This window comes from Hylobates moloch, unplaced genomic scaffold, assembly GCF_009828535.3.
Source record: "Hylobates moloch isolate HMO894 unplaced genomic scaffold, HMol_V3 SCAFFOLD_10, whole genome shotgun sequence".
In the NCBI taxonomy this organism is placed as follows: domain Eukaryota; kingdom Metazoa; phylum Chordata; class Mammalia; order Primates; family Hylobatidae; genus Hylobates; species Hylobates moloch.
Genome location: NW_026652285.1, coordinates 24,828,758 through 24,852,545, shown reverse-complemented (window position 1 = coordinate 24,852,545; position 23,788 = coordinate 24,828,758). Strand labels below are relative to the sequence as shown.

Genomic DNA, 23,788 nt, shown 5'->3' with positions numbered 1-23,788 from the left:
TCAGGATTCAAAGTACAAAGCATGGGGAATGAATATGTCCTGATCATATTTGTGTTTTCATGCCAGTGGTCAACTGTTTCACATTCAAGCCTTCACTGCCCATCTAAATGAGCCCTCAGACTGAAATGCAGCTTTATCCTCTTGAGTCACTAAAAAGAGTTATGGGCCTGTAAGAATCACACGGACTAGAGGGAAGACATAATGTGTTAAGGAAAATGAGGCTGCAGCTCATAGTACCTACAAGCAGATGTCACGTGGCAGCTCCAGGAGGAAGCTACAGTAAGAGAGACACAGGAGGTGGTTCAGGAAGAGCTGACATGAGGAATCCTAACACATCAGGGAAACGAGATAGTGTTTCCCACCCACGTGGACAAAGTTAATCAGAAAAACAAACTTGCCTAATTTGATAATTGCCTATTTATTAGGACAAACAACAACAAGGAGAGAGTGCTGCATCTGATGACATCAGCCCTTAGCAGGGTATAAAAGAGGATCTGGGGCAAGGAGACTTCCGAACCTTCCAAATCCTCCTTCCTGGAACAAATCTTCCAAACCCTCCTTCCTGGAAATCCACCCAGAAGCTCCACCCCCTGACACCATGGTCAGCTCCTGTTGTGGCTCTGTCTGCTCTGACCAGGGCTGTGGCCTGGAGAACTGCTGCAGCCCCAGCTGCTGCCAGACCACCTGCTGCAGGCCCCAGTGCTGCCAGTCTGTGTGCTGCCAGCCCACCTGCTGTCAGACCACCTGCTGCAGGACCACCTGCTGCCGCCCCAACTGCTGTGTGTCCAGCTGCTGCAGACCCCAGTGCTGCCAGACCACCTGCTGCAGGACCACCTGCAGCCGCCCCAGCTGCTGTGTGTCCAGCTGTTACTGGCCCCAGTGTGGCCAGTCTCTGTGCCACTAGCCTATCTGCTGGCAAACCACCTGCTACAGGACCACCTGCTGCCACCCCAGCTATTGCATTTCCAGCTGCTACCAGTCTTCCTGCAGTATCTCTAGCAGCAGTAGCTCCTCCTGCTGTGACTTCAGCTGCCGCAGGCCCTCCTGCTGCATCTCCAGTTGCTGCCACCCCAGCTGCTACCAGACCACCTGCTGCAGAACCCAGTGTTTCAACCCAACTGCTGTGTGTCCAGTTGCTGTCGCCCCAACTGCTGCCAGACAACGTGCTGCCGCCCAGCCTGCTCTAGTGCTTCTTGTTGCCAAGGCTGTCATCTGGACTCACCCGATTCTCATCAACCAGCATTCTTGATGTAGCTCATCTATGAGCTGAGTCATGGGAAGCTAGTTGGAAAACTTCAGTTCCAACCAATTCTTAGATTGAATCTGGCCTCCAAATATATGCTCCCCCCACATTTTACCTCTCTACCAAATGAACATAAGTTGTAATTTGCTCTGAAATCTGTCAACTATCTTAATTGAAATATTTGCTCTCTGCCATAATTTCTCATATGGAACTATTCCATTTTAAACAAATATTTATCTAAATCAATCTTAAATAAATTTTCAGGCATAGAAATATACAGATACTGTGTCTCATTATTTTTCTTTTTTGAGTGTGGTCATTACCAGTCAATTTTTCTGTTGTTCTTCTCTGCAGAGGAGAAGACAACAGCATGTAATTTCAGGGGCACCACCTCTATTTCCTCAGCACGCTTTATTTTAATATACAATGGTGGTTTCTTAGAGCAAGCACCTGGAACTCTCTTCTTGAAGAGTTTCTCTAGCCAAGGAGCAAGCTCTGGACTGTAGAGTTCCCTCAGAAGAGTATTCAACAAATGAGTGAGGGTTGGTGAACACATGCTTTAGTTATTTCTCCTCCAGTTGGGAGCATGTTGTACCAGCCTGTCAGAGGTCCTCAGAGACACCGAATTCCAGCTGCCTACAGGGCTATTCTGATCATTAACTCATCTTGTATTCACTTCCCTCCCTTTCCTGGAGCATTTTTCATGTTCCATACAACACTTCTTGGGACCACCTCCCAAATATACTCCTGGGTCGGCTCCAGTGGGTACCCAATCTAAGACACCAGTGTTCCTAACCTCAGTATTAGTGCCCTTCAAAACATTTTTCCTTTTTTATTGATATATAACAGATGCACATGTAAAATTTTGATACATCCATATAATTTGTAAAGATCCAATCAGGGTAATTGGATTATCCATCAAAATTTATCTTTTCTTTATGCTAGGAACATCTGAATTATTCCTTTGTAGCTACTTTGAAATGTTTAATAGATTATTGTTAACTATAGTCATTCTACAGTTATATTGAATACTAGGTCATATTTTTATGTCTAACTTATATTCGTACACATCAATTCACCTCTTCATTTCCCACAGGCACCCTCCTCTGACTCTGATAACCAGCAATCTATTCTTTATCTTCATGAGTTCTATTCCATTAGCAATTTGTCTTTCTGTGCTTGGCCTATTTCACATAACATAATTAAATCATTTTTATACAATATCAGTGGTTGCCCCGGTGTCACGGTCAACTCTTGAGTATGCTGTCTAGTAAATAGGTAAATGTTCTAAATAAATTTTCTTCTTCTTCTTCCTCTTCTTCTTCTTCTTCTTCTTCTTCTTCTTCTTCTTCTTCTTCTTCTCTTCTTCTTCTTCTTCTTCTTCTTCTTCTTCTTCTTCTTCTTCTTCTTCTTCTTTCTTCCTCTTCCTCTTCCTCTTCTTCTTTTCTTCCTCTTCCTCTTCTTCTTCTTCTCAGTTTTGGCACAGTTATCTCTGGACTAGTTGTCTTTAATCTCTCTCTCTCTCTTTTTTTTTTTTTTTGAGATAGAGTCTTGTTCTGTCACCCAGGCTGGAGGGCAGTGGTGCCGTCTCAGCTCACTGCAACCTCCACCTCCCAGGTTCAAGTGATTTTCCCACCTCAGCCCCTCAAGTATCTGGAATTACAGGTATGTGCCACCACGTCCAGCTAATTTTTGTATTTTTAGTAGAGATGGGGTTTCATCATGTTGGTCAGGCTGGCCTCGAACTCCTGACCTCAAGTGATCCATCTGCCTCAGCCTCCAAAAGTGCTGGGATTACAGGCATGAGCCATCACACCCGGTCTTCAATCTCTTTTTCTTCCACATTATTATATCTGAAGGATAAGGCAGAATTGCCAGGCTAGTAACTTTTATTCTAAAAGAAACTGTGTTTAAGAGGTGTGCTAAGTTGGATTCACTCAAAATAGAGCCAGAAACAAGGATTCTTGGTAAGTGATTTATAAGAAAATGCTCTCAGGAGAAATCAGTAAGAAACTGGGAAGCAGAATAGAGGAGTTTAAAAACCTAAGGCAGAAAATGATTTTTATTAAATTATTTTCTCTTCTGACCCCATAGGAAGCTCTAGAGTGTGATTAGTATCACAGACCTATCTTTCTGAGAGGCAAGGTGTTTGGAATTTTGCACTCAGACATCAGTTACCACTAGCTATGGGTCAACCCATGGGAGAGGAAGAAGATTCATAGATGGTCCAATCCTCCAGATGAAGTATCAATTAGGTAAACATAAAAAAAAGAACTTCTAAAACGACAACAAAACAATTAAAGAGAAAAAAGTGCATAAAAGAAAAAAATACAGCTGTTCTGTGTAATAAAAGAGTACAATTTAGGTAGACTTGAGACAATCTGTGTGTATGGTTCTCTTTCACTGTTTATTATTAATAAATTGGCCTATGCATATTTCTGTCTCTTTTTCTGCACAACCGGAGAGTACATGTTATCAGGGGATCACACAATTGAAAAATTAAATTGATATTCTCTAATGAGATTTTTTTTAATCAAAGCTAGGATTCTGTCTCACAGCAGAAATAGGAAAATGTATAAAAGGAGGCATAGTTGAACCTAATACATCTAACATAAGAGCTATGAATTGCAACAGCCACCGAAATAGAAAGTCCTCAATAAACTGCATCCCATGAAGTGATTTAAACTTATTTAAAGGAAGGGATTTAAACTGATAGGGAAGATCTATATACAGTATAGCCTGTGCACTTGGGAATTAGAGAGAGTTGGGGCTGAATTCTGACTGTACTACATACCAGGTATGTTCTTGTACATGTTAACTATCTCAGCCTAGGGTTGCCTTACTTTAAAGAAAGGATCACAATAGCCACAAAATATAGTAAGGATGTCATAAATATTCAATGAGATTGGCAAGTAAAAGCATGCTCCCCTTTTTTTCCCAATAATCCTCATATATATATTTTTAACTTTTTATTTAGAAATAACTATAAATTCACAGAAAGTAGAAAAAAAAAGTACAGCAAAGTCCTATGCACCCTTCACCCAATTTTCCCCAGTTGTCACGTATTCCATCGCTAGAGTATATGTCAAACCCCACAAACTGACATTGGTAAAATCCACAGAACTTGTTCTAGTTTTATCAGTTTTACACACACTTGTGTATGCGTATGTGTATGTCTGTGTATGTTTGTGTGTAAATGTATGGATAACTTAGAAGGAATGCATGAATTCCTAGAAACATAATAACTACCATGACTGAATCATGAAGAATAGAAAATCTGAGTAGTCCAATAATGAATAAGAAGATTAAAGTAGCAATAACAAACCTCCCAGCAAAGAATAGCCCAATACCAGATAGCTTCACATGTGAATTCTACCAAGCATCTGAAGAAGGATTAATGCCAATCCTTATCAAACTCTTCCACAAAAAGTGAAGAGGAGTGAACACTTCCAACATCTGTTTATAATGACAGCATTACTCTTTACCAAAGCCAGATAAAGACACTACAAGAAAAGAAAATTATAGGCCAATATACTTTATAAACATAAATGCAAAAATACAAAATACTCAACAGGATACCAGGAAACCTTATTCAACAACGTATTAAAAAGATCATTCACCGTGATCAAGTGGGATTCACTCGGAGGATGCAAGGTTAGGTCAACACACGTAAATCAATAAACATGATACATCACATTAATAGAATGAAGGACAAAAAGTATATGATCACTTAAGTAGATGCAAAAAAAGCATTTTTCAAAATTCAAAATCTTTTTATGAAAAAACTCACAGCAAATTAGGTATAGAGGGAACGTACCTCAACATAATAAAGGTCACATATGACAAACCCATAGCTGACATCACACTGAATAGGGAAAAACTGAAAGCATTCTCCCTAAAAGCTGGAACAAGACTAGGATGCCAACTTTCACTACTCCTATTCAACGTAGTACTGGAAGCCCTAGCCACAGCAATCAAGCAAGAGAAAGAGATAAACAGCATTCAAATTTGAAAACAGAAAGTCAAATTATTTTTGTTTGCTGAATGAAATTGGACCACTTTCTCTCACCGTGTATAAAAGTCAACTCAAGATGGATCAAAGACTTACATGTAAAATATGAAACTGTAAAAATACCAGAAGAAAACCTAGGAAAAACTCTTCTGGATCTTGATCTAGCCAAAGAATTCATGACTAAGATCTCAAGAGCACAGGCAACAAAAGCAAAAATTGGCAGACGGGACTTATTTAATCTAAAAAGATGACATGATCTTATATCTAGAAAACCCTAAAGGCTCCACCAAAAAACTCTTGGATTTGATAAGCGAATTCAGTAAAGTTTCAGAATATGAAATCAACAAGCAAAAATCAGTAGCATTTATATACACCAATAATGATCCAGCTGAACACCAAATCAAGAACACAATCTCATTTACAATAGTTACAGAAATACTTAAGAATGTATTTATCAAATGAAGTGAAAGATACCTGCAAGGAAAACTACAAAACACTGACAAAAGAAATTGTAGATAACACAAACAAATGGCAAACATCTCATTCGCATGGATCAGAAGAATTAATGCTGTCAAAATGACCATACTGCCCAAAGCAGTCTACAGACTCAATGCAATTCCTACTGAAATACTAACGTCATTTATAATGGAATTAGGGAAAAAAATCCTAAAATTGATAGGGAAGTGAAAAAGAGCCCAAGTAGCTAAAGCAATCCAAAGGGGCGGGGGGAAGATGGAGGCATTACATTACCTGTTCTCAAATTATATTAAAAGGCTATAGTAACCAAAACAGCATTGTTTGGGGTTAAAAATAGACACATAGATCAGTGGAACAGAACAGGGAACCCAGAAGTATAGCCACATACTTACAGCAAACTGATTTTTGACAAAGTTGATAAGAATATACACGGGAAAGGAAATCCTATTCAATAAATAAACGATGCTGGGTACATTGGATTGCCTTTGCAGAAGAATGAAACTGGATCCCTATCTCTCACCATGTACAAAAATCAACTCAAGGTGCATTAAAGGCTTCAGTGTAAGACATGAAGCTATAAAAAATACTAGAAAAGGCCGGGCATGGTAGCTCATGCCTGTAATCCCAGCACTTTGGCAGGCTGAGGCGGGTGGATTGCTTGAGGTCAGGAGTTCAAGACCAGCCTGACCAACATGGTGAAACCCCTTCTCTACTAAAAATACAAAAATTAGCCAGGCATGGTGGTGGGTGCCTGTAATTTCAGCTACTCCAGAGGCTAAGGCAGGAGAAATCACTTGAACCTGGGAGGCAGAGGTTGCAGTGAGCCGAGATCAAGCCATTGCACTCCAGGCTGGGTGACAGAGCGAGACTCCATCAAAAAAAAAAAAAAAAAAAGAAAGAAAAGAAAGAAAGAAAGAGAGAGAGACAGAGAGAGAAAGAAAGAAAAATAAATAAATAAATAAATAAATAAATAAATAAATAAACTAGAAGAAAGCCTAGGGAAAACTCTTCTGGACATTGGTGTAGCCAAAAACTCATGACTATGCCCTCTAAAGCACAGGCAACAAAACAGAAAATAGGCAAATAAGATTTATCTAAACTAAAAAGTTTCTGCACTATAAGAATTAAAGAAAAAGGAAAGAAACACAAAAGACAGCTTGCCATTTAAGACAGGTTTATTTTAGAGAAAACAAACCTAACAGACGCATTTGGCAGAGTTAACTTGGAGGCACACTCTTTTACAGACTGAGAGTTTTTAAGGATTCAGGGTGGGAGAGTTTATTAGAGGCTTGGACTGCTTCTGTGTCTCTTTGTAGTGCTTATCTGGGAGGGAGAGTTGGGTGTCTATTCTCTTGCAGGCATAGCCCTTGAGTCTGCATTTAACTTCCCTATTTTAGTGCACATGAGGTGAAAGGAAAGTACTTATTAAGGCCCACTCTTTTACTGGGGCCCATCGTATGAGGGTGACGTTTGGCAGTTACCCAAGAGACATTCCCCCTGCTTCCTTCTGTGCCTGAGCTATCTTATCTGTGTTTTACTCTCTGCTGTTTCTGGCTGCTTGTAGTTAGAAGACAAGTGATTTCCTTGAAATGCATGAGGCTAGAAAGGGAGCTGCAACTTCAAGTGGCAGTGTTTGTCCAAGATGACAGTGCTCCTGGTCTGTCATGCACAGCAAAAGACATAATCAACAGAGTGAACAGGCAACCTGCAGAATGGGAGAAAATATCTGCAAACTATCCATCCAACAGGGGATTAATACCCAGAATTTACAAGGAACTCTAACAACAAAAACATCCATTAAAAGGGGGAAAAGGATACGAATAGACATTTTTCAAAAGAACACATACAAATGGCCAATAAGCATTTGAAATAATGCTCATCACTAATCATTAAACAAATGCCAATTAAAACCACAGTGAGAGATCATCTTATACCAGTAAGAATGGCTGTTATTAAAAAGACAGAAATAACAAATGTTGATGAAGATGAAGCTGAAAGGGAACCCATAAACAGTTGTTGAGAATGTAAATTAGTGCAACCTCTATGGAAAACAGTATGGAGATTTCTCAAAGAACTAAAACTAGAACTACTATTTGATCCAGCAATCCCATGAGTGAGTGTCTACCTGAAGGAAAAGAAATCATTATACCAAAAATACACCTGCACACATGTGTTTATTGCACCACTATTTATAGTAGCAAATGTATGGAATCAACCTAAGTGTCCATCAGTGGATGACTGGATAAAGAAAATGTGCTATATATAAACAATGGAATACTCTTCAGCCATAAAACATAATGAAACCATGACTTTTGCAGAAACATGGATGGAACCGGAGGCCATTATCTTAAATGAAACAACTCAGACATAGAAAGACAAATACTGCATGTTCTCAGTTACAGTGGGGCCAAATGATGCGTACACGTGGACATAGAGAGTGGAATGACAGACAATAGAGAGTCTGAAGGGCAGGGGTGTAGGAGGGGGATGGATGATGAGAAATTACTTGATGGGTAGAATGCATGTTATTTCAGTGATGGATACTCTAAACGTCCTGACTCGGCCATTATGCAATATATCCATGTAACAAAATTATACATGTACACGAATAAAATATTTTTAAAATATCTGGATTGGAAAGGAAGAAGTTAAATTGTTTCTATTTGCAGATGACATAATCTTATATGTAGAAAACCCTAAAGACTCTACTGAGAAACTATGAGAACTAATAAACAAATTCAGTAAGGTTGCAGAGTATAAAATCAACATACAAAACCCAGTAGGTTTTCTATACACTAATAGCAAACTATCTGAAACAGAAATCAAGAAAACTATCTCATTTACAATAGTTACAATAAAATAAAATAAAATAAAATACTTAGGCACAAGTTTAACCAAGGAAGTGAGGATATCTACACTGAAAACTGTAAAACACAGATGAAAGAAATTGACGAAAACACAAATAAATGGAATGATATCCTGTGTTTATGAACCGAAGGAATATTGTCCAAATATTATTAAAGCAGTCTACAGATCTCATGCAATCCCTATAAATATACCAATGACATTCTTCACGGAAATGTTTTTTAAAAGTTCTAAAATTTGTATAGAACCACAAAAAACCAAAGTGATCTTGGACACTAAGAATATAGCTAGAAGCACCACACTCCCTGACTTCAAAATAAACCACAACACTGCAGTAACCAAAATACCATCATTCTGACATAAAAACAGACACACAGACCAATGGAATGGAATAGAGAGACCAGAAATGAAGTCACTCATTTACAGCCAATTGATTTTCAACAAAGATGCCAAGAATGGGGGAAGGACAGTTTCTTCAATAAATTGTGTTAGGAAAACTGGGTATCTGCATGCAGAAGAATGAAATTAGTCCCTTATTTCTTACAGTATACAAAAATCAGTTCAAATGGGTTAATGGCTTGAATGTAAGATCAAAAGCTATGAAATTTTTGGAAGAAATCATGGGAGAAAGATTCATGACATTGGTCTCGGCAATGACTTTTTGAATATGACCTCAAAAGCACAGGCGACGAAAGAAAAATTAGATGACCGAGATTACATCAAACTAAAAAGCTTCCGCACAGCAAAGGAAACCACAAAAAGAGTCAAGAGATAACCTACAGAATGGGAGAAAATATTTATAAAGTACATATCTCATAAGGGGTTAACATCCAAAATATAAAAGGAGCTCAAACAACTCACAAGCAAGAAAACAAAAACCTGATTAAAAATGGGCAAAAGACCTGACTAGACATTTCTCAAAAGACATGCAAATGGCTAACAGGTTTGTGAAAAAGTACTCAACATTACTAATCATTAGGAAAATACAAATCAAAACTATATTGAGATATCACCTTACTCCTGTTAGAATGGCTATCATCAAAAAGACAAAAGATGACAAGTATTGGCAAGGATGTGAAAAAAACTCCCTTGTACACTGTTGGTGGGAATGTAAATTAGTTCAGCCATTATGGAAAACAATATAAGGGTTCCTCAAAAAATTAAAACTGGAATTACCATATGATCCCACAATCCACTTCTGGGTACCTTATGTATCTAAAGGAAATGAACTCAGTATGTTGAAGAAATAACTGCATGTCCAGATTTATTATAGCACCACTCACAATTGCCAAGATATGCACACAATGCAAGTGTCCACCAATGAGTAGGTGGATAAAGAAGATGCAGTATATACTCAATGCAATACTATTTGGCTGTAAAAAGAAGGAAGTTCTGTCATTTGTGACAACATGGATACATCTCAAGGAAATTATGCTAAGTGAAGTAAATCAGTCATAGAAAGACAGATAGCACATGATCTCACTCACATGATTGCACTCAAAAAAGTTGATATCATAGAAGTAGCGCAGAGGATGAAGATAACCAGAGGCTGGGGGTGGCTGGGGAGTCAGGGGCTTGAGGAGATACTGGTCAAAAGATATATAATTGTAGCTAGACAGGAGGAATCAGTTCAAGAGGTCTACTGTATAGCATGGTGACTATAGTTAATGATGATATATTGTACATATTGTATCTTGAAAAATTCTAAGAATGGATATTAAGTGTTCTCACTGCAAAAAAATTGATAGGTATGAGAGGTAATGCATTTCTTAGCTAGATTTAACCCTTCCACAATGTATATATGCTTCAAAATATTATGTTGTACATGGTAAATACAATATTATATGTCAATCTGAAAAATAACTAATTGTTTTTAATTTCACTGAGCTTGAGCTCTTTCTATATTCAGCACATCATGCAAGACACAGTAGTGGGGGTAGATAGATTCTTAAAAGTATTATACAGGTGTTACACAGTGTTAGGGAGACTGGGTGAAGTACAGACAGCCTCTCCTGGGACTGTTTGTTACAGCTGTGTATAAATCTACAATTATCTCAAATTTCTTTTTTAAAAAGTGAAAACACACACCTGCATTATGTTAACAGACAGTTAGAGGCATTTAAAAAAAATGAGTTATGGAATAAAAATGGGACTATGCCTTCCAGAATCTAATAGATTAGCTGGAGAGACATGACACAAAATATAGGAGAACAAAATATCAACTTAAGAAACTGACCTATTAGTAACACCAAGTATAAAAATTTAAGGTTGTAGAACATGACCCAAAATTCGAAACATCCAGGGAAACCCATTTCAATGGTGTAGAGGTCACCAAGGCCACATGCAGGCACTGCTGTCCCTTTGCTTATTGCTTAGTAATGACCCACAGACTAGGAATGCCACACTGAGCAGATGGGCTTTCTTTGCTGTTGGTCACTAGAGGGAATACCTAACTGGAAGTGTGACTGACCAAATCCCATTTTGGTAGAGGATACCTGAAGCGAGAGTGAGAAATGCAATTCCAAATGCAGGGAATCACATGAACAGCCCTCTGTGGAGGAAGAGGAAGACAATGTGGTCTAGAAGATGCTACCAAGGTGTGAATCATGAGAGAAGGCAGACGTGATAGATCTTATTACATCCGGACAAGAAAATTTTGTTTTCAACAAGTTTAAACCATTAAATGGGCAAACATTATTGTATAATCTGATAATCACTTAGTTATTAAGTAAACAAAAACAAGGAAAATGCAGTAACAACAGGACAGCTGGGCAGTATATAAGAGGCTGTGGCCCAAGGACACTTCCAAACTTGAGAACGTCATTCTTCTAGAAATCCACCCAGAACCTCCACCCTCTGACACCATGGTCAGCTCCTGTTGTGGCTCTGTCAGCTCTGAGCAGAGCTGTGGCCTGGAGAACTGCTGCTGTCCCAGCTGCTGTGAGACCACCTGCTGCCGCCCCAGCTGCTGTGTGTCCAGCTGTTGCAGACCTCAGTGTTGCCAGTCTGTGTGCTGTCAGCCCACCTGCTGCCGCCCCAGCTGCTGCCAGACCACCTGCTGCAGGACCACCTGCTGCCGCCCCAGCTGCTGTGTGTCCAGCTGCTGCAGACCCCAGTGCTGCCCGTCTGTGTGCTGCCAGCCCACCTGCTGCCGCCCCAGCTGCTGCATCTCCAGCAGCTGCTGCCCCTCCAGCAGCTGCTGCCCCTCTTGCTGTGAATCCAGCTGCTGCCGCCCCTGCTGCTGCCTGCGTCCAGTCTGTGGCCGAGTCTCCTGCCACACCACTTGCTATCGCCCAACGTGTGTCATCTCCACCTGCCCCCGCCCCTTGTGCTGTGCCTCCTCTTACTGCTAATCTCTCCTTATGATGTTTGTCATACTATGAATGTCTTCATTAGTCATATAAAATTCACTGTAGCCAGCCAGTCACTGGAAAAATGAACACTTCCCTGCCAGTTTGTCTCATGTGGCATTCAGAGTGGACATTCAGCTCTTCTAGGAAATGACAGACATAAACACATTCATTAAAATATGTTATGCCAGGCCCCAATGCAGTTATTTTTAGATGAGCAGTGTCTTATTCGAAGGGAACACTAACTGCGATGATCTCATATAATATTGTTTTCATGTATTAATAAACAGCCACTTCCCTAATATTGAAATCTTCTGATTTGTTAGTGATTTCATTGTGCCTGTGTGTGTGTGTGTGTGTGTGTGTGTGTGTGTCTTCACCTGTCAGTTCACATCGAGGGCCATCTCTCTTCAAATGCAGGAGAGCATGTTTAAGAGCCTGGGCTCTTGATTCATGTTACCTGTATTGGAATCACGACTCCCCTAGGTATTTGTTGTATGGCATGGGTCAAGTTTTTTAATCTCCTCAGGCCTCAGTTTTCTTTCTCTGTGAATAGAGATAATGCATTACATTCTTTAAATGTTCAGAGACATAACCCATGTAATACACTCACCACAGGGCCTGGTACATAATGCAGTATAGACTCTTAATGGATACAGTTTCTGGCCGAGCATGGTGGCTCACATCTGCAATCCTAGCACTTTGGGAGGCTGAGTGGGTGGATCACTTGAGGCCAGGAATTCGAGACCAGTGTGGGCAACATGGTGAAATCCCTTCTCTACTGAAAGTACAAAAATTGGTTGGGTGTCATGGTGCACACCTGTAGTCCCAGCTACTTGGGAGGCTGAAGCAGGTGAATCACCTGAACCCAGGAGGAGGAGGTTGCAGTGAGCTGAGATCATGTCACTGCACTCCAGCCTGGATGACAGAGCAACTCTGTCTCAATAAATAAAGAAATAAATACAATTTCTGCTGTTACTGTGATTGAAACACTACCCTGGGCTAGAATAATAGCTTAGCATAATGTTCTTTTTGACAGAACAGCAAGAAAATTTGTATCATTGTAGGATTTTAATGGTTTTAGGTCTAACATTTAAGTCTTTAATCCATCTTGAATTAATTTTTGTATAAGGTGTAAGGAAGGGATCCAGTTTCAGCTTTCTACATATGGCTAGCCAGTTTTCCCAGCACCATTTATTAAATAGGGAATCCTTTCCCCATTTCTTGTTTTTGTCAGGTTTGTCAAAGATCAAATAGTTGTAGATATGCGGCATCATTTCTGAGGGCTCTGTTCTGTTCCATTGATCTATATCTCTGTTGTGGTACCAGTACCATGCTGTTTTGGTTACTGTAGCCTTGTAGTATAGTTTGAAGTCAGGTAGCGTGATGCCTCCAGCTTTGTTCTTTTGGCTTAGGATTGACTTGGCAATGCGGGCTCTTTTTTGGTTCCATATGAACTTTAAAGTAGTTTTTTCCAATTCTGTGAAGAAAGTCATTGGTAGCTTGATGGGGATGGCATTGAATCTATAAATTACTTTGGGCAGTATGGCCATTTTCACGATATTGATTCTTCCAACCCATGAGCATGGAATGTTCTTCCATTTGTTTGTATCCTCTTTTATTTCATTGAGCAGTGGTTTGTAGTTCTCCTTGAAGAGGTCCTTCACATCCCTTGTAAGTTGGATTCCTAGGTATTTTATTCTCTTTGAAGCAATTGTGAATGGGATTTCCCTCATGATTTGGCTCTCTGTTTGTCTGTGATTTGTGTACAAGAATGCTTGTGATTTTTGTACATTGATTTTGTATCCTGAGACTTTGCTGAAGTTGCTAATCAGCTTAAGGAGATTTTGGGCTGAGACAATGGGATTTTCTAGATATACAATCATGTCATCTGCAAACAGGGACAGTTTGACTTCCTCTTTTCCTAATTGAATACCCTTTATTTCCTTCTCCTGCCTGATTGCTCTGGCCAGAACTTCCAGCACTATGTTGAATAGGAGCGGTGAGAGAGGGCATCCCTGTCTTGTGCCAGTTTTCAGAGGGAATGCTTCCAGTTTTTGCCCATTCAGTATGATATTGGCTGTGGGTTTGTCGTATATAGCTCTTATTATTTTGAGATACGTCCCATCAATACCTAATTTATTGAGAGTTTTTAGCATGAAGGGTTGTTGAATTTTGTCAAAAGCCTTTTCTGCATCTATTGAAAACCTAGGCAATACCATTCAGGACATAGGCGTGGGCAAGGACTTCATGTCTAAAACACCAAAAGCAATGACAACAAAAGCCAAAATTGACAAATGGGATCTCATTAAACTAAAGAGCTTCTGCACAGCAAAAGAAACTACCATCAGAGTGAACAGGCAACCTACAGAATGGGAGAAAATTTTTGCAACCTACTCATCTGACAAAGGGCTAATATCCAGAATCTACAATGAACTCAAACAAATTTACAAGAAAAAAACAAACAACCCTATCAAAAAGTGGGCAAAGGACATGAACAGACACTTCTCAAAAGAAGACATTTATGCAGCCAGAAAACACATGAAGAAATGCTCATCATCACTGGCCATCAGAGAAATGCAAATCAAAACCACAGTGAGATACCATCTCACACCAGTTAGAATGGCCATCATTAAAAAATCAGGAAACAACAGGTGCTGGAGAGGATGTGGAGAAATAGGAACACTTTTACACTGTTGGTGGGACTGTAAACTAGTTCAACCATTGTGGAAGTCAGTGTGGCGATTCCTCAGGGATCTAGAACTAGAAATACCATTTGACCCAGCCATCCCATTACTGGGTATATACCCAAAGGAGTATAAATCATGCTGCTATAAAGACACATGCACACGTATGTTTATTGCGGCACTATTCACAATAGCAAAGACTTGGAACCAACCCAAATGTCCAACAACAATAGACTGGATTAAGAAAATGTGGCACATATACACCATGGAATACTATGCAGCCATAAAAAATGATGAGTTCGTGTCCTTTGTAGGGACATGGATGAAACTGGAAAACATCATTCTCAGTAAACTATCGCAAGGACAAAAAACCAAACACCGCATGTTCTCACTCATAGGTGGGAATTGAACAATGAGAACTCATGGACACAGGAAGGGGAACATCACATTCTGGGTACTGTTGTGGGGTGGGGGGTGGGGGGGGCGGGGACAGCATTAGGAGATATACCTAATGCTAAATGACGAGCTAATGGGTGCAGGAAATCAACATGGCACATGGATACATATGTAACAAACCTGCACATTGTGCACATGTACCCTAAAACCTAAAGTATAATTAAAAAAAAAACTGTAAAAAAAAAAAAAAAGAAAATTTGTATCATTGTTGCACTGTCTTCTACAACTCAAAATTAAGTTTTGTATATGCCTCAAATGTCCCTTAAAAACTCCAGCAAGTTGAACATCATGAAGTCATCTACATTTTGTCTGACTGTATTTGTACTTCCAGTATGTTCCATTATTGGTTGTGGAAATTTTGAGTGTTCTCCCTAGCTCAAATACTTTCCTTTCTCCCTCACTCCTTCCTTCCTTCCTTTTTTCCTCTCTTAACATAAAATGATCTTTCAGAGTACAAAGTGTACCTTCTAAGTCAAGATTTTGGGAAATTTATGACATCCATGGCAGCTTTCTCATAAAAGTTTTACATCTTTTAATTAATAGATGCTCAAAGTCTTAGTATTTCCAGATTGAAACTCCTTTATAATTTTAGCCCATAATGTTACTGAGGTTTTTTCATTTTCTTGATGGTTTTACTCCTTTGTTTTGGGCTTTAATCACCTTGCTTTGTCTTAAGAGAACATGGGTGGGACTTTTCCTTGAGACTCAGTTTTCTCATCACCAAAACTCAAATAAGTGTTATTCTATGTAGATGAAAAAATGTGTCACAATATGTGCAATATATCTTATTTAGATAAATATAAGTGTTTATATTTTGGCTAATAATCCAAAGTATATTAAAACTGCTTTAAATCCAAAATTTCTACAAATCAGAATTTTATTTATTGGCTGTGTTATATTTCCAAAGAAATGTAACTAAGAGCTAATTAGTAATTCTGAAATGTAAAAATAAAGAAGTTTTAAGTTGTCAAGAGACTACATGAATAGAAGTTAACATTACGTGGGCTTCACTCCAGCCTAAGTTAGGCGTTATGGTCTTAGCATATCACAAAAATGCCTTGCAGACACTTTCAGCTTCAGCCTTTTCCATTCACTCTAAATTATTCTACAGAGTACAGACTTGTCATTTCATACATCAGAATTAACAAACCTTTTATCCTCTCATATGTTCTTCTTTGACAACTGCTCATTACAAGATGCAGGCTTTGGTTTTAACATTAGGCTTTATTAGCTAGAGTGAAATCAAAGACTATAGGTTTTATATGGTCTTTTCAGTATTAAAGTATATGAGGCTTGTAATTTCCTGTGTCCACAAGAACTGGGCCACAGCAGGAATGAGATGACACAGTGTATCTGTGTAATAATGAGACTATTTGCAAAGGTGTAGCTAGAGTTCAGGGAAAGCAACAAGGGAAAGCTCAGTACCTAGGGCTCACGATAACAAGGAGCAGGTACCCCGGGTCTGAAGGCTTATGCAATAATTTGGGTGAAATGTCCCAAGGGTGGCATGTGAAACTTCTTAGGATAAGTATGCACAGACACTCAAGTACAGTCATTGGCTTTGGAGAGAGTTATGGTGCTCTGAAGGGCCCAAAGATGATATGGAAGACATTGTGGTGAAACCCAAGGTAGATATAAATTTATGACTGGGAAAGTGTGACTGCAGTTATTATTCTGTGGTCACATCAGCTTTATCTAAGTGCATAGTAGAGATGGATTTTAAGTGAATGAAACATGGACTTAGTTGATGTTTCATTCACTTCAAAGTCTCTCAGTATTATTTGCCCATGCTAAATATATACCTTTGGAATTGTTCAAGCCTTTCTAGTTAGTAAAACTAAGCAAGATAGAACTCCAGAAGGGCAACAAGAGATGCCTGTTTTGATTAAAGAAATAACTGAAATAAGAGTTTTAATTCCCATGAACTCCCTTATAACAGTCCCATCCGGCCAGTAAGTAAGGAAGAGGTTAATCAACAGGCTTGGTAATTAAACAAGTTGGTTCCAACAATTGTTTCAGCTGCACCACCTAAGTCAGAATTTTACAGGAAACTCAACAAACCTAGTAAGACTCATACGCCACTGCAGACTCAGCTAGTGTATTCTTTTCAATGCCAGTTTCAGAGGCCAGACAGGTGTAATTCACATTTTCATGGCAAGGAATCCAGTATACATATACCATTTTGCCACACAGATATATGAGTTCACTAGCATATTGCCATAACCTGTTAAGGCAGGCTTGAACTTGATAACCATTAAAAGCATGTTAATACTATACATTGATGACTGTGATACTAGCGCATGAAAAATCATTAGCGAATTGAAAATCAAGTCCAGAAATGACTAACGTACATAAAAGAATTTATTATATGAAAAGGTGGCACTTTAACTTAGTAATGGAAAGATGTATTGTTTAATAAGTGATGTTGAGCCTTGGTCATATCTGATTATAAAACATTTAAACCTCATATTTTGTATCTGTATAAATTTCTAGTAGGTAAAATATTTTAAAATATAAAACATGAAACCTTGAAGTTAACAGAAATTATGGGATAATGTTTATGTAAATTTACAACCGGAAAGGCCTTTTAAAATATGACACATACCCAGGAGCTGTCAAAGAAAAAAAATTCATAATTTTACTGCATCAAAAGCAACATGAGGATAGAGAAAATTCCTTTCATATCTGATTTTGCAGAGAGGTAGTGTGTTTAGTGATTAAAAACATGGACCCAGTGCTGGGCTGGCTGAAATAAAATTATACCTCCCCTGCTTACTAGCTTGAATCCCACCTGTGCCTTAAGTTTCTCTTCTGTAAAGGGAGGATTATAATAGAATTTACCATACTGGATTGTTGGGACTAGTAATTGAGTGAATATATGTAAAATAGTAGAACAATTGCAAAACATGTCATTTGTTATTTTGTTATTCCAGCATCCAGCAAAATTCTCAGTATACAATATTTAGAGAAGAAAGAAAAGAAAGAAAGAAAGAAAGAAAGAAAGAAGGAAGGAAGGGAGGAAGGAAGGAAGGGAGGGACAAGAATTCTGTAACACATTGGGTTTTTATTTTGCTTAAATTTCTGAAAAGAACAAGTATAGTTAGTGCATAATTGTGCCAACGATTCCATTCTAGTCTTTTAATGTAAATATTTCTTCCTTATCTCTAAATGGCTTATTCTTTTTAAGTTCTTCTTTTTTAGGCACATCTTATCCTTTCTGATTTATTTATCCTTTAAAAATTTTAATTATTGGCTTTAAGTAGGTAGGGAGTATAAATTACATATATAGAAAATTATAGAATATGTAAACAATTAGTTCAATTGAAATACTTTTATAACTTTTAGGAAGAACCCTTCTTATACCTCTATTTTCAATTTGTTCCAAGTCTCTAAGGATTCTTTCAAAGAAAGAATTTAGTTATTTCATAAATAAATTTATTATTTCATAATAAAGAGAATAATTTATCTTTGTTATGCTCATGGCCATCACCTGATGCTGAGAGTTCAAATTTTACTCTGTCTCACTTCAACTTTTTTCTTTTCTTTTTTTTTTTTTTTTTGAAATGGAGTCTCACTCTGTTGCCCAGGCTGGGGTGCAGTGGCGTGATCTCCACTCACCACAATCTCCGCCTCCTGGGTTCATGCCATTTTCCTGCTTCAGCCTCCCGAGTAGCTGGGACTACAGGTGCTCGCCACCATGCCCAGCTAATTTTTTTGTATTTTTAATAGAGACAGGGTTTCACCGTGTTACCCAGGATGGTCTTGATCTCCTGACCTCATGATCCACCTGCCTCGGCCTTCCAAAGTGCTGGAATTACAGGTGTGAGCCACCGCGTCCAGCCTCACTTCAATTTTTTAATGGCATCTCTTCCCAGAAATCCATGAGTGTTTTGTCATTTCTAAAGGCAGATCAAAAATTAAAATAAATTGTGCATAGCATATATATTGAAAGCACTTTTGCCAAAATTATAACAGCAAGAAAATTATCACAGTGGAAGAGATCTGACTGAACCAACTCCTATCTTGCCTTTAACCTCCAAATTGCCCTGGGCTTGGGCCAAGCTAACCTGGGGGACAAATTTAGTTTATAGTTTAAATGATAATATCCATTCCACAAAACTAAACCACCTTTGTAACACTAATGAAAGTTCACCAGGTTAAGAGGATGAGAGGAGCCTGAGTTCTGCTAAGGTGTAGACATAAGCAATTACCAGCCACTATACCAGAGGTCGCAAGATTTGCAACTTCCCTAATTACTCCTGCAGATAACATCACTACTGTAGAACCTAAATTTAGACTTTTGAGATGTCTTTTCATGTTTTCGCATTTCTGACAATCAGTAGGCCCACCTGTACCTGTGACTCTTGACGCAACTGGTCCTGCCCCCACCGACCCCCGATGCCTGAAGCAAACTCAGCTCACAAGGACCATGGTCCACAGCCCTATGATTACATCCACAACCAATCAGCAGCACCCATTCCTTTGCCCACAAAACTATCCTTGAAAAACTCTAGCATCCTAATTTTCAAGGAGGCTGATATGAATAATAACAAAGCTCTGGTCTCCCTTTTAGCTGGCTCTATGCACATTAAACTCTTTCTCTATTGCAATTCCCCTGTCTTGGTAAGTTTGCTCTATCTGGGCAGCAAGCAAAATGAACCCAAGCAAGCAAAATGAACCCACTGGGCGGTTACAGTATCACCTAACATTCCTTCCTGAAGGCTTTTCATAGCTCCCCACCATTTCTTCCAGGATTTGAGGGTACCCACAATTTCTCCCACATCCTATCAATCCCAACTTCTCTCATTACTTCTCAAAACACACCTTTCAGCATATCACTTTCACCATCACAAGCCAGGGTCATGCCCGATCTCAATTATGTGCTCCTTTTATATCCCCTTTCTCTTCACCTATTTGAACGGTTTGTATTCTCAAAGGTCAGTGTGACCCTTGAAAGCCTTGACAAAATCTTCACCCATTAAACATATATTTCCTCATTCTATTTCAGGTTCTGTTATATAAAGATGAACAGATCATAGTCTATGCCCTAATGGAGTTTGTATTTTAGAAGGAGCCAATAGACAAATGAATTTCTGATAGAGAATCAGATGGTAGAGGCTGTGCATATACAAGGCACAACAGATGTGCAATGGAGGAAGGACCTTGCTTTGTGTGAGAACAAGAAAGATATTGGAGAAAAATGGCATCTGGACAGTATAAAACAACTAGAAGAATGCTAAATTAAGAAAATAAAAAATATTTTACCCCCAAATATATTTTTTGACATATTTTAAGATGGCTGCCACATGGCCAGCAGACTAAAGTGGCCCTGCAAAGCTGTCTTTTGTGAAGGAAATTTTCATCTGTAGAGAATCTCCATTAATGCAGCCAGGCCTTCTCATTATAGGCCTTTCCTGAATCTAGAAGAGAATAACTGACTGTTTGACACCCTTAGAGTTCTGAAAAAAATTACTTGCCATCTGTTTTCTCTGAGAGTTGCTACCTGTGAAATTTCATCCACATAACAAGACCCCCTTTGCTAGCCAAGCCTCTTTCTTTCTCCCTCCCATAACCTGTTGATGTGGTTAGGCTTTGTGTCCCCACCCAAATCTCATCTTGAATTGTAGTTCTCATAATCCCCACGTGTCATGGGAAGGACAAAGGGGGAGGGAATTTAATCATGGGGTCGGTTACCTTCATGTGATAGTGAGTTCTCATGAGATTTAATGGTTTTATAAGGGGCTTATCTTCCTTCTCCTCTGCACTTCTCCTTGCTTCTATGATGTGAAGAAGGACATGATTGCCTCCCCTTCTGCCACGATTATAAGTTTCCTGAGGCTCCCCCAGCCATGGTGAACTGTGAGTCAATTAAACCTCTTTCCTTTGTAAATTACCCAGTCTTGGGTATTTCTTCATAGTAGCATGAGAATGGACCAATATGCCTACCTGCCTTGCCACTAAAACCTGTTTCCTGTTTTTGGCCATGCTCTGAGCCCTCATTCTTTCTGTGACCTCAAGATGATGTATAAGCTTCTGTACCTCATTGAGGGGTTGAGTTTTCATTCTGAAGGCTCTTGGGTATACTTGTTAGATAAATGTGTATGCCTTTTCTCCTACTAATCAATCTGCCTCAAGTCAGTGATTTTTCAGTGAGGAAAATCATTCCTCCATTGCACTTCTGTGGTGCCTTATTTACACATGGGTTCCATCATCTCATTCTCCATCGGAAATTCATGTGTCTATCGGCTCCTTCTAGAATATAAACTAGGGCAGAGATCTCCAGGTTCCTCAGGCCCCACATAAGCTCACAAGAGACATCCCTTCATTCCCAGGAAGAGAAAATATCATGAAGGTAATTTGTTCTTTCCTTGAATAATTGCTTTTCCTTGAATGTCCACAGCACTAAAGAAGACCCTTTATTTAGAACCATAATCATGTGAGGATTTTGTTTAAAAACTCTTTATGGGCCGGGCACAGTGGCTGTCTCCTGTAATCCCAGCACTTTGGGAGGCCAAGGTGGGTGGATCACCTGAGGTCAGGAGTTTGAAATCAGCCTGGCCAACATGGTGAAACCCCATCTCTACTAAAAATACAAAATTAGCTGGGCGTGGTGATGCATGGCTGTAATCCCAGCTACTTGGGAGGCTGAGGCAGAAGAATTACTTGAACTTGGAAAGTGGAGGTTGTAGTGAGCTGAGATCGTGCCATTGCACTCCAGCCTGGGCAACAAGAGTGAAACTCCATCTCAAAAAATAAATACATAAATAAATAAAATAAAACTTGTTATGAATGCAATTTCTGTGTAAATGTAACTGGACCCAGGTTCAGCTGCTTGCTGCTGGAAAGCCAACACATACGAGGCAAGGGCTGGTGAAAGGAAAGTTAGTTCTAGTTGGAGAGCCAGTAAACCAAGAAGATAACCTTGCTTTGTGTGAGGCCAAGAAAGATATTGGAGAAAAATGGCATTTGAACTAACCGGTAACGAATAATTAGAAGAATGCTAAGTGAAGGAAATAAAAACATTTAGCCCCAGGATATATCTCATTGACATCCTTTAGCTAGTGAACTAGCATTCTAAAGTGCCATCTTAAATTTTAAAATTTGCCATAGGGTTTTGAAAGGGAAACTTGGCAATAGGAGACACGCAGGGGTGGTGCAGGGTGCTGAGTCTGCATGTTTTGTTCCAATGGCTATCTTGGGTGTCCAGAGGTTTGGGAGGCATTATTTTGACTTCAGCCCAATGGTGGTGGACTAATTGTTCAAGATTCCCCCTATGTGAGAGGATTCCCCAGGGCTCTGTGCCTGGTTTGTTTCAAGATTAGCCTCTGGAATTTCTTAAGCAAGAATATAATTAGATAAGATATTAGATATTATTGCCAGAAGGGAGTGTGCAGAGAGGGAAGGAATGAAGAGGTGAGAGGGGAGGAAAGGAAGAGAAAGTGGGTAATTTTTTAAATTGAGGTCCACAGTTACATAAGTACCTATAAGTTAAAGAATATACCTTTTATATTCCTCTCAATGCTTCTGAAAAATACCTTAGATATAAGTGATACTAAAAAAACCCTGCTAGATGTTTTAGCTCAAAATGTATGAAAAAGATTTTAACAAAGTGTCAATAAAGCATAACCATTACACATTTGATATTTCAAAAGGCAGATCAAAAACTATGATCCACATTACTCTACCTCAGCCTGTAGGACACTTTTGAAGACAGGCACAGCTCAAGCCCAGATGATGCTTTGTTCCTTAGAAACAGTGAGTCATTACTAACTGTTTCAAGGTGTACCAGAGTGATGAGAATTAACACAGCTTGCAATGACCTAGGAATTTAGTTAGCTCAATGGCCACCCAGAATACATACAATGAATCATAAGCTTCCTCATTTCTAACACTCAGAAACAGGAGCATACTTTCTTTTTTCCTGTCAGCATTCCAGCTGATTGACACATGCATTTCTCCACTAGAGATCTTAGCCCAATCAGAAGCTCTCCCAAAATGATGTCAAGATGAGAAACAGACAAGCGACAGTGGCCCTCCCATGTCACATGATACCCAGAGACTGAAGTCATGTGACACTGAAACCAAGGAAAGGAAAACAAGAGGTGACTCATGTGGGATCACCAGGGTGAGAAAAGGGAAATAATCATTTTCTATATATAGGGATTTTTTACTAGAAAAACACAATAATATAATTTAGTAATTGCATTTGCATCATATAAACAAAAACAAGGAAACAATCTTCTCATAATCACAAAGGCTCTTCAGCTGGGTATAAAAGGGGACATGTAGCAAGGAGACTCCCAAACTCACGAAACTCACTCTCCTGGAAACCCACCCAGAACGTTTACCCTCTGACACCATGGTCAGCTCCTATTGTGGTTCTGTCTGCTCTGACCAGGGCTGTGGCCTGGAGACCTGCTGCCGCCCCAGCTGCTGCCAGACCACCTGCTGCAGGACCACCTGCTGCCGCCCCAGCTGCTGTGTGTCCAGCTGCTGCAGACCCCAGTGCTGCCAGTCTGTGTGCTGCCAGCCCACCTGCTGCCGCCCCAGCTGCTGTCAGACCACCTGCTGCAGGACCACCTGCTGCCGCCCTAGCTGCTGTGTGTCCAGCTGTTGCAGACCCCAGTGCTGCCAGACCACCTGCTGCAGGACCACCTGCTGCCGCCCCAGCTGCTGCATCTCCAGCTGCTGTCGCCCC

The 23,788-nt window shown here is 39.5% G+C and overlaps 2 protein-coding genes and 1 pseudogene across 3 annotated transcripts in view; all 3 read left to right on the top strand.

Annotated features, from left to right (window-relative positions):
* The first annotated feature begins 598 nt into the window (after nucleotides 1-598).
* LOC116475359 (keratin-associated protein 4-2-like) lies at nucleotides 599-1,254 on the top strand (annotated as a pseudogene).
* Nucleotides 1,255-11,461: 10,207 nt separating this feature from the next.
* Nucleotides 11,462-11,950, top strand: LOC116474804 (keratin-associated protein 4-12). Of its 2 annotated transcripts, XM_032163575.1 has the most exons (2): nucleotides 11,462-11,771; nucleotides 11,865-11,950. In XM_032163575.1, exons 1-2 carry the CDS (start codon nucleotides 11,462-11,464, stop codon nucleotides 11,948-11,950), a joined length of 396 nt encoding a protein of 131 aa, XP_032019466.1. The 2 variants fall into 2 exon arrangements, with proteins under 2 accessions (XP_032019466.1, XP_032019465.1); XM_032163574.1 differs by having other exon boundaries at nucleotides 11,462-11,950.
* Nucleotides 11,951-23,449: 11,499 nt separating this feature from the next.
* Nucleotides 23,450-23,788, top strand: part of LOC116475358 (keratin-associated protein 4-6) — a gene marked incomplete at its 3' end in the record, with an annotated part of 18,435 nt that continues 18,096 nt past the window's right edge. Inside the window, exon 1 of the mRNA XM_032164716.1 lies at nucleotides 23,450-23,787. Coding sequence (XP_032020607.1) covers nucleotides 23,450-23,787 — 338 coding nt within the window. The remainder of the gene's footprint in view (nucleotide 23,788) is intronic.

What these genes read in the sequence shown, in the direction of transcription:
- LOC116474804 (XM_032163574.1), top strand. Translation starts at nt 11,462, where the DNA reads ATGGTCAGCTCCTGTTGTGGCTCTGTCAGCTCTGAGCAGAGCTGTGGC.